This window comes from Asterias amurensis, chromosome 14 (assembly GCF_032118995.1).
Source record: "Asterias amurensis chromosome 14, ASM3211899v1".
In the NCBI taxonomy this organism is placed as follows: Eukaryota; Metazoa; Echinodermata; class Asteroidea; order Forcipulatida; family Asteriidae; genus Asterias; species Asterias amurensis.
In genome coordinates, this window is record NC_092661.1 from 12428725 (window position 1) to 12442501 (window position 13777).

Genomic DNA, 13777 nt, shown 5'->3' on the forward strand with positions numbered 1-13777 from the left:
ATGGTGAAAGACTTCTCTTGAAATATTATTCCATGAAATGCTTTAATTTTTGAGAAAACAGTAAAACAATATCAATTCTCGATAGCAAGAATTACGGATTTATTTTAAACACATGTCATGACACGGCGAAACGTGTGGAAACAAGGGTGGGTTTTTTCCGTTATTTTCTTCCGACTCCGAAGACCGATTGAGCCTAAATTTTCACAGGTTTTTTATTTTATATAGAAGTTGTGATACACAAGGTGTGGGCCTTGGACAATACTGTTTACCGAAAGTGTGGCTTTAATGATATAGCAAAGTATTTGCTGCTGAAAATGTGTTTCCACAGAACTCCAGTGACTCCTCTTGCTTCTTTCCGGTGCTGTTTAATCTTTGCATTTGTGTTACTGTGTAGTTCCTCTGTCCGTGACAATAGAAGAGTAGTTTGTGACTATCCGATGTATGCGATTATGTTGCAGTATGCTTCTGAAGTCTGGAAGGAAAGGAAACAAGAGGCCAAGCAATGGAGATGCACAGCAGTCCCCAATGATCTCTATAACGTATTCTCGCAATGAACTCAGCGACCAACAGGGTAAGAAAAAGGTTCATTGTTACATGGCCAGTATCAGTGGTGCCTACTCATGTGTTTTTTTAGTGCTAATGTACATGTATATAAGAAGCCACTAGTAAAAGCATGCGTATGTTTAAACAGACATAGTTGTTTATGAGATTTATAATGCATTCCTGTGACTTGACTCGACAGTGGAGTTCACCATTGATGGTGTGAGAATCAACATATTTGTACATTACCTTCTGGCCGTCCAGCATTTCTTCAGTAGTGCCAGGGCTAAGCCCAGGATCATGTCGCCCACAAGCTCCTTCCCAGGGGCCACCGCCAGAGAGGCATCAAGGTAAAGAAAGATCATACGACATGTACGACGTTTATTGGGATGGTATTTATTTAGATCATTTTCCGCTTCAGCACCATTTCTCTGGAATCAGCTACTGTATACCCCTTCATGTTAAACCTCAAACAATATTCACTTATTCAAAAAGTCGCTCGACACAAACTTCATGTCAAGTAAGCTTAATGTCAAGAACGTTTACCTCGTCTTGAGTAAATTATGTTTTGGTCCCTTTCCCTTTTTGGTTTTCTCTTCCGTTGTCACAGCGTCTTGAGCACCTTTGGTGGCAATATGTGTTTCTCATTGCCAGGTAGATTATGTTCTTGTGAGAACTTGTCTTGCTTTATATTCTACTACCACAGGGTAGATTTTGGTCAGTTATATTGGTGTTCTTTTCTATTCTTATGTAGGTCTGCAAGTGTACCAGGTCAAAGTTCAACACCCCCAGAGCTCAGGAAGGGTACACTAAGGGTCACAGGTTATATCAGGAAGCCCGAGGTCGTATTGTTTGATGACCCCACCAGTGAGAACAGCCAGGTGTTGGTAATGAAGGTATGTTAACCCCTGCTGTATCAAACTTTTAAAATACATAGACATTAAAAATGATAAGACGTTCTTATAGAGTGAATTTCAATTCTGGGAGAACTCTCAATGCTCTATACAAACAATATGAAATAACACAATACATGTGTAATGGGTAATCTACAAATAACCTTAACAATTAAAGACACTGGACACAATTGGTAATTGTCAAAGACCAGTCTTCTCACTTGGTTTATCTCAACATATGCATTCAATAACAAACCTGTGAAAATTTGAGCTCAATTGGTCGTTGAAGTTTCTATGTACTGTTTCTATGTACTGTTTAATTCTCACAATTGTTTTTTTTCTATAAGAGTGTGGAATAAATGTTTTATTGAATTGAATTGAATTGAATTGAATTGATTTGAAGTTGCGAGATAATAATGAAAGAAAAAACACCCTTGTCACACATAGCTGTGCGCTTTCAGATGCTTGATTTCGAGACCTCAAATTCTAAATCTGAGGTCTTGAAATCAAATTCTTGGAAAATTATTTCTTTCTCGAAAACTATGTCACTTCAGAGGGAGCCGTTTCTCACAATATTTTATACCATCATTCTCTCCTCATTGCTCGTTACCAAGTAAGGTTTTATGCTAATAATTATTTCGAGTATTCACCAATAGTGTCCACTGCCTTTAAATATTGAGCAAACAGGTACAGGTACAGGTAGCATGTGTATTTTGAAGAGAACTTTGAGGTAAAGAATATATCAAGAACTAGATGATAACAAGTATAACTCTGCAGAGGGATTTGAGAATCAGAGATTGTAGGCAATGGTCCCTAAAGGAGATGCATTTGCATTGAGACAATGAATAATAATTTTTTAACAATTACAGTTCGGTCAGTCTTTCATGCGCTGACTCAAGTACATTGTATTTCAGTGAGAAATTACCTTCTCAAGAACTACGTTACAGCAGAGGGAGCTGTTTCTCACAATGTTTTTGATCTTCCAGTACGCGATAATCCACCAATCAGATGCTCGATAAGTGGTATAAAAACCTATATACTACTTCCAGTTTTTTTATTGCATAGTGCATATTGTGAGTGTCAATGCGTCATGCTCCGTATACGGACAGTGCAAAATTACATTCTAAACTTTGTACGCGTGCATGCTGTTCATGGCGAAACAATGTTCTTAAAGTTTAAACTTTGCACATTGCATGTAAGACTGGAAGATAAATTTGTTATAACACGCGCGCTTGTGTGATAAATCTAATGATCAAATTATTATTAATAGTAATGATAATAAATAATAATAACAACAATAAATAATAATAATAACTTCTCATACTATCAGCAGCTCTCCATTGTTTGTTACCAAGAAATGCTCGTAATTGTTTTTAGTTGTTACCAACAGTGTCCTTTGCCTTTAATTTGTTGTTCTTCTGTGTCTGTTTTGTTTCCAGCTTGGTGCTTCGTTGGCTTACCATGCAGACATAGCTGAAGAGAATGCTGTAGCTAATATTACTGATATTGAGATATACTCCGGTGTGTACTCCCGCCTCCTACAGACAGCATACAGGGTAAGGGACAGTTGTAGGTCTTAGTTTCGGGTTTGAACAAAGACAAATTTACTAAGATTTATTAAGATAATGAAAGTAGAAAGCTTCCCTGAAAATATTACGTGTTGAGGTGCTGTAGTTTTTGGAACAATGTCATGAAAATAATTTTGGTCTCATGAGACCAAAATTGTTTTAAGCATTTACAAACGTATGTTCATTACATTGTTTTACTCATTTCTCGAAAACTACAGTACCTCAGTAAGTAATATTTGAAGGGAAGCTTTCCACTCTCATCATCCTCAAACCCTGTAAATTTAATGTAAATCTATGGAAATTTTGAAAAAGTACCCAAATATGTTAACTGGGAGGCAAGTCCAATCCATTATCTTGCTCAAGGACACCAGGACTCAAACTCACTCTGCAGAAACACCAGGCTTTGAAACCAGTGTTTAAAACCCCTCGGCCACGACACACCACTATTTTGTTACCTTGTTCTAAACCAAACTATTGAATCTGCAGGTATTGGATCCTTGTGCATTGACATTTACAAGATCAGTGAGTGCTACCAGAGAGGAAGCGATGGCAGTAGACATGACGGATGTCAAGCTTCATGTCTCACCAAGGATTGTTTACATTCTACATGGAGTCATCGAGGCACTCAACTCTGTCCGACAGGTAGGTACTATTGGGTGAATTTGATTTGTTTCCCCATGTGTTCCGGGGGTTCAACTCGTGGTAGCCACAAAACAAGGCTAATGGAACGCTGCTGTGTTTTTCGCTCGCACTCTTTGAGGTCAAAGTTCGTTGCGGAGCGGTGTGTACACAGACAGCATTGTTGTCTGCTGAATTGGAGTGCACGTGTTTGTGACGGCACTATTTAAATATTTTACACTAAGTTGTTTTTCAGGACAAAATTTCCTTTCTATTTGCCTGAAATGTTTCATAGATGATAAATCTGTGCATTAGTTTGTAGTTGTTGTACTCCCGTTGAAATCAACTTGTCCCCTGCCATAACATCATTACAACTGGGCATCCATCAGAGACCTGGGCCCAATTTCATAGAGCTGCTAAGCACAAAGATTTGCTTAGCACTAAATTTCTTCCTTGATAAAAAACAGGATTGTCAACCAAATTTCCTTTTGTTGCATGTTGCTTCGTACTGGTATTCAGCTGTGGTGTGCTTGTCTTGAAAATCTCGTGGAAATTTGGTTGGCATTCCTGTTTTTATCACAGGAGAAATGTCATGCTAAGCAAATTTTTGTGCTTAGCAGCGCTATGAAATTGGGCCCTGCTCTCATGCTGGGGCTGTGATGACTGACACTGGGGGCAGCAGACATGAGTAAGATTACTCACTCTAGTTGACAACCTGTCTTTTTGTATGTTCCCCCCGACAGAAGCCCACAGCAAGTCGTCATCTGATAGACTACGAGCCAGAGGATATGTGGACACCTAAACCGATCTTCTCCCATGGCTTCCACAAACGAAAAGGTATAGCTGCAAAAAATAATAGCGAAAAACAGTTTTAAATTTCTTGCATTTGTGTAAAGTTGTGCTTTTGAATTCCTGAGAGCAATTTGTTTTTATAAGCTTGGGGCATGGCAGGAATACGATTCTGTTCACCTGTATAGACTTGTGTACAATTTTTTTCTAGGTAGCATGAAGAACATGGTGGACTTTGCCCCAGCACCGGACCCGTCCAGCGCCCAGCAGAAGCTGATTATCCAGTTGCCTAGAGTCCAGATCATGTTGGAGCTAGAGGAGATCAAGGAACATGTAGCCATGCTGTGTGTACGCAGTGGACTCCAGGCTACCATATGCGACTGGAACCAAAGTGTAAGTACAAGAATGGGGGACTTTTGAACACTAGGTGGCAGCAGACTTACCAGGTCAATTTCCATTGTTTACGTAGTTCTAAACACGTGCACATTACCGAGAACAATGGATTTTACCCGGTAAGTCTGCTGCCACCAAGCGTCCAAAAAGTCTCCCATTGAATAGAATTTATATTTGCATCGGGGGATAAAGAAGATTAACATTGGTGTTAGCACTGTACTTTCAAAAAATTTGTGAAAAAAAATCATGCGCATATTTTTTCATTTGGAATTCAAACCCTTGACCTTTGCAGTTCTAGAGTAGATGTCATACCACTAGACCACTGAGCTAGCCCGATAGCTAGAGCCAGTTTGACTCCTTATGTAGTAGTGGGTACCACACGATTTTAATAGATGTTAAATTTTCTCTTAACACCTCTTTAAAGGGTGTATGTACTTTTTGTAGGACAAAAAACACAATGTCCATAGATTTACACTAAACTTATTACTCAGTTTGAAGATAATGATAGTAGAAAGCTTCCCTGAAAATATTACGTGCTGAGGTGCTGTAGATTTTTGGGAAATGAGTAAAACAATGTCATGAAAATTATTTTAAGCATTTACAAACGTATTTTCATGACATTGTTTTACTCATTTCTCAAAAACTACAGCACCTCAGTAAGTAATATTTGAAGGAAAGCCTTCCACTATCATTATCTTCAAACCCTGTAAGTTTAATGTTAATCTATGGACATTTTGAAAAAGTACCCAAATCCTTTAAAGCCATTGGACCCTTTCAGTAAACAGTGTTGTCCAAGGCCCACACTTTGTGTACCACAACTTCTATATCAAATAACAAACCTGTGAAAATTTAGGCTCAATCGGTCATCGGAGTCGGGAGAAAACAACGGAAAAACCCACCCTTGTTTTCGCGGGTTTCGCCGTGTCATGACATGTGTTTAAAATAAATCCGTAATTCTCGTTAAAAGAATTTATATTGTTTTGCTGTTTTCTCAAAAAGTAAAGCATTTCATGGAATAATATTTCAAGAGAAGTCTTTCACCATTGCCTTCTGTAAACCCTGTAAGTTATTTGTAAATCTGTGAACTTTTATTTTTTTTTTCTGTACCGAAAGGGTCCAATGGCTTAAATGAGAAGGAGTTCAAAAATCAAGCAGATTTTGTTATTGAATTTTTGTTACTATTTGTATTTGTTTCTAGCTGAAGGTATCGTCAGAGGTTTCTCTAGAGGTTCTTGTCTACAATGAGAAGGTCAGCTTGTGGGAACCTCTGGTTGAGCCAGTCATGGAGCAGGAGAAAGTCTACAGGCCCTGGGAACTCATGGTCAAGGTAAATTAAATCCAATTTGAATTAATCTGAATCCATACATAAAGAAATCTTTCACAAAATGAAACGTATTTTTTATTTTCAATTATCAATTAAGGTTCAAATCCAGTTTGAGTAATTTTGTTTGTTTGTTCAACCCAAATTTATTCAAAACTTACCCGATCAGTTTCCCTTGTGGTTTAATACTTGATATTTCAAATAAAAAAGTTGCATCCCCTTAAGGTGACCTTTAACCTGGCGCTTCCCAGGTAAACTTAGGTGTGAGCTCTGGCTATTTTTTTTATTTTTTATTTTTTATTTTTTTTTTTATGCAAGTCGCCTGACACACAAGGCCTGAAGGCCACTTCAAGGTGTGGGCTACAATTATTTTTTCCAGAGGCCGTTGCCACCTACTCCTTGGGCTGAAATAAGGTTACCCCTTTCACAGTCCATTCGAACGTAGGCATGGGTATCATCAATTCGAAGTCTGGCCGGTAGAGCAGAAAGCACTACCTCCCCAATTTTATGTAGCAAGTGTCACGACCGGGATCCGAACCCACACCCTGCTGATCAAACACCAGTGCTTGAAACTGGTGCTCTTAACCGCTCAGCCATGACACTGCCATGACACCTATATGGCAGTTACAGGTTGCATGGCTTATGGCTGGCACCCCGAACAAAGATATTCTGGAGACCGCCAACGTAAGGGCTAGGTAGCTAAGTTGGTAGAACAGGACGGAGGTTCACGTCCTGCTGCATTTCTTAAAATCATTCGTGTATTAAACATTAAATCTTCTTGAAATTTCAGAGAGTCTTAAAAAGTGTTGGCTGCTTATATAACTAATAAGCAGCTTTTTAAAGGGTCTATGTAACTTTTGTAGGACAAAAAACACAATGTCCACAGAATACACTAAACTTACACAGTTTGAAAATAATGATAGTAGAAAGCTTCCCTGAAAATATAACTTGCTGAGGTGCTGTAGTTTTTGGAAAATGAGTAAAACAATGTCATGAAAATAATTTTTGTCTCATGAGACGAAAATTATTTTAATCATTTACAAACGTATTTTCATGACATTCAGTTACTCATTTCTCAAAACCTACAGCACCTTAGTAAGTAATATTTAAAGGGAAGCTTTCCACTATCATTATCTTCAAACCCTGTAAGTTTAATGTAAATCTATGGACATTTTGAGAAAGTACCCAAATCCTTTAAAACTTTGCTCTACATGGTTCTCTGTTTCTCACCCACAGGTGACCAGAGCAGAGGGCCACCCAATCATCTGCACCAGCCTGTATGACACCAACCCCTGCAGTCAACGTGACAGTATTGATGGGGCGCTACCCCTGATCAAACCGTTCGGGGCGTACCCGGCCACAGAGAGCGACACAGAGAGCGACTCTCAGGATGAGAATGAGCTGGAATGGGACGGACATTACAGCAGCAGCTTCCTAAGTAGTGGTAAGTGGTAACACTCGACTCGGACGAAAGAAAAGAAATATGAAAGAAAAAACACCATGGTCACACGAAGTTGTGTGCTTTCAGATCCTTGATTTCAAGACCTCAAAATCTAAATCTGAGGTCTCAAAATCAAATTTGTGGAAAATTACTTCTTTCTCGAAAACTACGTCACTTCAGAGGGAGCTGTTTCTCACAATGTTTTATTCTGTCAACCTCTCCCCAGGTTTTATGTTAATAGTTATTTTGAGTAATTACCAATAGTGTCCACTGCCTTTAAATAGCCAGAAATGTTTATAGAACCTTACACCGTACATGTCCATAGGAACAAGTAGTTCAGCTTTTGTGGTGAAACAAAGCTTCCTAATTTTTTTTCCCAATGACCCAATATCACACCTGTTACATAAGGATGCTTTACTGGCTTATATAATTCAGATTCTTTGATTGTGGTTTTATTTTCCGTTGTAGACATCGGCAGTCCGATGGAAGGCGAGAAACAATTCCAGTCAGAGACCAAATCAGAAGAGGAAGATATCGACGAGAGCGACTCAGAGGGATTCTTCGATAAAGCCAAGGATTTCTTCCACGACATCTTCTCCAGCGACACCGACGAGGAGGAGGAAGGTGCCAAGAAAGACAACGACCTCAGGAGAAACTCTTCCCTGGAGGGAGGGAGGACAGATAGTGGAATAGCCTCCTTGGCTCGGCCGACTGCAGCTTCTTCGGTAGCAGGCAGTAGCAATGCAAGCAGAGGTAACTTTTTGAATCGGCTGGGCCCAATCTCATAAGCCTTTTTGAGGTATTGCGGCCAAGATAGGAGTCTACTGTTTGGTTTGGGTGTTAACAGACAAATTTGCCCGAACCAAATAGTGTTGTAGTTTTGTGTCCGCCATATCTTAAAATGGCTTATAGGGCTGCTCGAGCAAAACAATTTGGCCTAACAATTTTCTCCTAACGATGACTAGAGCAAGCTAGTCAAAACGTTGAGACCAATTCAGAACTGACTCCGCGACAGTACAGCTAAAGTAGTAGTCCAGTCTATTTTCTATACCATCCGCCCTGGTAATAGTTACAAAGCAGGCTGTTCTTTTCAGAACTGAGAAGTCTCCCAAACCTCTGATTATCTACTCCGCGGCAGTAGAATAAAGCAAGACAGTTCTCTAAGAACAACTCTACCTTGCAAGTAGATACACACATGGTGTTACCGCAAACCAAATATACATTGATACCTCACCATGCAATGCCTCAAATCCTATATAATTTTCAGCTAAGCATGATTTGAAGCTTTGCATGGTGGAAGTTCAACTAGGAGTGGTTTGCAGGAACACCTTGTTGATATCTCTCTTTGAGTTGCGTTGGTTCTGAAAAGAACCAGTGGTTAATTAACGACTCAACGTTTAGATCAGTATCTCTTGAAGATGACCAGAGCATACTGATCAAAACAATGTGTCGTTACCCAACAGTTCTTCTTAGAACCAACCCTACTCCCCAAGATGCTACCCACACTTGGTGATAGAGCCTTCACTACTGCCGCTCCCAAACTGTGGAACAAACTACCAATGTCTCTCCGTAATCAACAATCTGTCAATGTGTTCAAAACACTGCTCAAAATTCACCTGTTCTGTTAACAACATCTCTGCCAAGTGCATTTGAACATGTATATGGAAAATGCGCTATAAAAATACATTATTATTATAGTTACTCAAAAATAGATATTGACATGGTGTTATACCGCAAAACTTTCGTAATTTTCAGCTAAGCAAAGTTAAACAGGAAAACCAGTCAAAGATGGGTCTTTGTGGTTGGTAAGCTTATCACTGGCGATTTTGGGGCTAATACCTACTGGAATGTTCAAACACACCAGGAACAGGCACACTTTTTCAAACTATTCCTAAATAATAGATGTTAAATTTGCATTGGGGATATAGAATGTTAATAAGGGAATCAATGTGTGGTGAAGAGGTTTTCAACCAGTGGTTTAATCCCAACGAGGCCTGGTTCTTGAAAATTTTACCGAGACGAAGTCGAGGTAAATTAACAAGAACCAGGCCTCGGCGGGTTTTAACCACTAGTTGAAAACCGATTCAACACACTTTGATTCCCATTCATAAATACCTTTTCGGTCAAAAAACATCAACACTTATGGTCAAAAAGTAAAATAAATGCAACAATTTTAATTTTTCATGATCTCTTTCAACACAACACCCCTCCAGCTATGAAATGGTAAGGCCCAGTCAAGGCCCTCGGGTAAACAAATCCTTTAAAGGGAATGCTGTCCGCGTCGCGCGTATCGCGTGATGTGGCACAACTGTCTTGGCCGTTGCTCTCGACCAATAAAAATGAAGAAACTGTCTTATAAGCACAGTTGCAAACTCGCGTGTCACGCCCATGTTTCAACACTTTTTACTGGTCATAAACAAAGGTTTATATACACCCACGTGACGCGCTCTCCACCAATAGGAATAGCGAAACTGTCCGAGGTATTTATGAATTTTGGTTTAACATCGGTGCAAGGGTAAAACAAAAAAATGAACATTCCTATAATGGTGATTTTCGACACTCAACTAGCCATCCGGAGAATATTTTGACAGGTTCTGGTTGTTTTAATTATGATTTGGCCAACAGCTCCTAAATTACTACATTGTATTATCCATTTTCCCCTGATAGATGAAACGGACTCGGACCTGACCTCTCTAGAACCTGAATCTCAAGCCACTTACGTCATCATCAACTCAGTAGACCGTATGGAGATCTCTGCTACCCCGGTCACCATCAGCGTCCTGACTGACCTCACCGGAGCCTTCACCACCAAGCCAGAGCCTAAGATAAGACTCATGGCGCAGGAGATGTCCGACTTGAAGATTATCAACACCACAGGACTCAATGCTAAGATGCTCATACCAGCTGAGCTCATAGTAAGTTCTGTTACCTGTCTATGTACTGGTCAATTGTCATATTGTACTGTTTTCCAACAAGAGTATGGAATAAACGTCTTATTGAGTTGAATAGTAAGTCTCTTGGTTTCCATAATCATGGTGCCGCCTGCAACGGACTTCTTTGCTGGGGTTGATTTCACGAAGATAGTTCCAACTTGGGACTAGTCCTATGATTTAAAGGAGTTATTAAAAACCTAAGGCTAGTCCTAAGTTAAGACAAGTGAAGCCAGGTTCATGTGAATGCGAATGCGATACAAATTTTGAAATCACAAACTCGCAGCGAATAACTCGCTCTTGCAAAACATTCGCAGCGAAAACAGGGCTGTACATGTAACTGCAAAATTTGCTTTGCATTCACATTCGCAGGAAGTCTTTACCGGGCTTTACACTTCATAACTCGAGATAAGACTAGTCTTTACTCTTTGTGAAATCCACCCCTGATGGCGCACAAAGCAACTTAATAAAAAATGACTATTGCTTGTAGTTGGTAGTAATTAAAAATGTTTTGTCTGACAGAGCTCTACAGACGCTGTTGGAGTTACCCTAGAGCCTGTCGGTGAAGACCAACCTGATCATTCTGGAGGGGCAATCGAGACATCGGACGAGAGGTAAGAGATTAATTTTGTTATCCACTAAATTTGCATTGTCTTGGCGTAGCAGTTAAGACACTAGACTCGCACTCTGGTGTTTCTGCTCAGCAGAGTGTGGGTTCGAGTCCCGATCGTGACACCTGTGTCCATAAGCAAACACTTACCCATGATGCTTCGTCCTTTGGATGGGATGTAAAGCCGATGGTCCTGTGTGTTGTGTGTAATGCATGTATGTAAAAGAACTTGTTGCACTCATAGCAAAGAGACAAAGAGAGAAGGGGTTCGCCCCAGTGTTTCTGGTTTAATTGGCTGCATATTGCGCCACAGCACATTGTAAACCATCACATGGTGCTATGTAAAAGGAGAAGGTCTCATAAATCAAATGTATTCCCTCTACCTCTACTGGCCAGGGCCCAATTTCATAAAGCTGCTAAGCACAAAAATTTGCTTAGCATCAAATTTATTCCTTGATAAAACAGGTTTACCAACCAAATTTCCATGTGATTTTCAGGATAAGCAAACAAAAGCTGAATGCCATTAACACGCACTATGTAACAAAATTTGGCTGGTAATCCTGTTTTTATCGGGGAAGAAATTTCATGCTTAGCAAATGGAGCCCAGGCTTCGGATTGATGGTACCCAAGCCTACCTCCGTATGGACTGTATAAAGGGGTAACCTTTGTTCAGCCCTAGGAGTAGGTGGCAACAGCCTCTGGAAAAGAATGATTGCCTTCAGGCCTTGTGTGTCTGGCAACTTGCAAAAAAAAATTTAAAATTAACTAAACGTTGAAGCACCTTGAGTGTTACTGGGTGACAAATATGAGAGCTATTAAAGGGAGTGGACACTGTTGGTAATTACTCAAAATAATTATTAGCATAAAACTTTTCTTGGTGACAAAAAACGGGGAGAGGTTGATGGTATAAAACATTGTGAGAAACGGCTCCTTCTGAAGTGCCATAGTTTTTGAGAAAGAAGTAATTTTCCACAAGTTTGATTTCAAGACCTCAGATTTAGAACTTGAGGTCTTAAAATCAACCATCTAAACGCACACAACTCCGTGTGGCAAGGGCTATTTTTCTTTCATTATTATCTCGCAACTCCGATGACCAATCAAGCTCAAATTTTCACAGGTTTGTTATGTTATGCCTTTATTGAGATACACCAAGTGAGAAGACTGGTCTTCGGCAATTACCAAAAGTGTCCACAGTCTTTAAGTCTTCAAGAATTAAAAAAAATATTTGAAATGGTGTACTTTGATTTACTTCCCCTCCCCCCCCCCCCCTTTTAGTGATGATCCCATTGAGCTCCTTGCGAAGTCAATTAAACCTTCTAGATACAGCGATATGCCTGAAGCCACAACGACACCAGTCAGTACGGATACCACAGACGGACCACCTACACCCAAACTCAAAGACTCCAAAATAGGACAGTTCATCTTTGAGGTAAGGCCAAGATGCTTGGGAATGATTCAATAATGGTGATTCAGTTGAGGTCATCAAGAAACTGGAAAACTCAAAGAATTCTTTGTTTTTTTAGCCTAATATATGCCTGGCAACAACAGTGTACAACTACAACCATGTAAAATAAGCCTAGTACATGCTAATAATGCACCTAAGAGCATAATAAACCTCAACATTTTCTAGGGTACCATTGTGGGTATCATGTCCCGTGGCGTTTCGGCTCGGCTGCCTCGCTCCGCACTTGCGTTGTGCCTTTGAAAATTTTCCTTTTTTTTTTTCAACGGGCAGTTGCATGCCTGAAGCAAACAACATCTTTACTAGAATGTGAATTGAACCTTTACTTCCGGATTAATGTGCCAATTTTTTTTTTTAATTCACAAATACAAAAGTTGGTGCAACAGATCTGTTGAATCTTTCACCTGTTTACAGACCATAGCGGCCACAAGGGGCCTGTACAAAAATGCCCATTACATAGCTGCTGCAAGATTTGACCTGCAAGATTTGAGAGTTATCCTTTTAAAGTGTTCAGAAAAAGGAATATCCACAGTGTGTGAGCTTGTGGGATTGCCTTTGTTTTTGTTTTTTTATGAGTGTGTCGGTTTTTCGTTTTTAATCATCATGTACATGTAGTGTAGCCTTTCTTTGCCCCCCTCCTATGCACACTTACAGCAACCTCTCTAGCAAACATTGCATGCTTTATTTCATAAACATTATAGATACAAACGATCTAGGTCATAATTTAAATCAGGCCTTAAAGGCAGTGGACACTATTGGTAATTACTCAAAATAACTATTATCAAAAAACCTTTCTTGATTACGAGTGATGGGGAGAGGTTGATAGTATAAAACATTGTGAGAAACAGCTCCCTCTGATGAAGTGACATAGTTTTTGAGAAAGAAGTCATTTTCCACGAATTTGATTTTGAGACCTCAGATTTAGAATTTGAGGTCTCAAAATCAAGAATCTGAAAGCACACAACTTCGTGTGACCATGGTGCAACAAGGGTGGTTTTTTTTCTTTCGTTAATATCTCACAACTTCGACAACCGATTGAGCTCAAGTTATTTTATGCATATGTTGAGACACACCAACTGTGAAGACTACTCTTTGACAATTACCAATAGTGTCCAGTGTCTTTAAGTGTTAACAGACTGCAGTGATAAGTGATTGTGGCTGCTGTGTAGATTTATTAGCACAATTAGCACTAACTACATGAAGACTGATGAA

At 39.7% G+C, this 13777-nt stretch overlaps 1 protein-coding gene across 3 annotated transcripts in view; it reads left to right on the plus strand.

Annotated features, from left to right (window-relative positions):
• Nucleotides 1-13777, plus strand: part of LOC139946829 (intermembrane lipid transfer protein VPS13A-like) — a 108235-nt gene that overhangs the window by 55050 nt on the left and 39408 nt on the right. For all 3 annotated transcript variants that reach the window (XM_071944545.1, XM_071944546.1, XM_071944547.1), the window contains exons 37-49: nt 459-571; nt 743-890; nt 1295-1436; nt 2873-2989; nt 3488-3643; nt 4363-4456; nt 4620-4801; nt 6000-6128; nt 7359-7566; nt 8032-8316; nt 10231-10478; nt 11016-11107; nt 12379-12532. In XM_071944545.1, the coding sequence (XP_071800646.1) occupies nt 459-571; nt 743-890; nt 1295-1436; nt 2873-2989; nt 3488-3643; nt 4363-4456; nt 4620-4801; nt 6000-6128; nt 7359-7566; nt 8032-8316; nt 10231-10478; nt 11016-11107; nt 12379-12532 (2068 nt within the window). The remainder of the gene's footprint in view (nt 1-458; nt 572-742; nt 891-1294; nt 1437-2872; nt 2990-3487; nt 3644-4362; nt 4457-4619; nt 4802-5999; nt 6129-7358; nt 7567-8031; nt 8317-10230; nt 10479-11015; nt 11108-12378; nt 12533-13777) is intronic.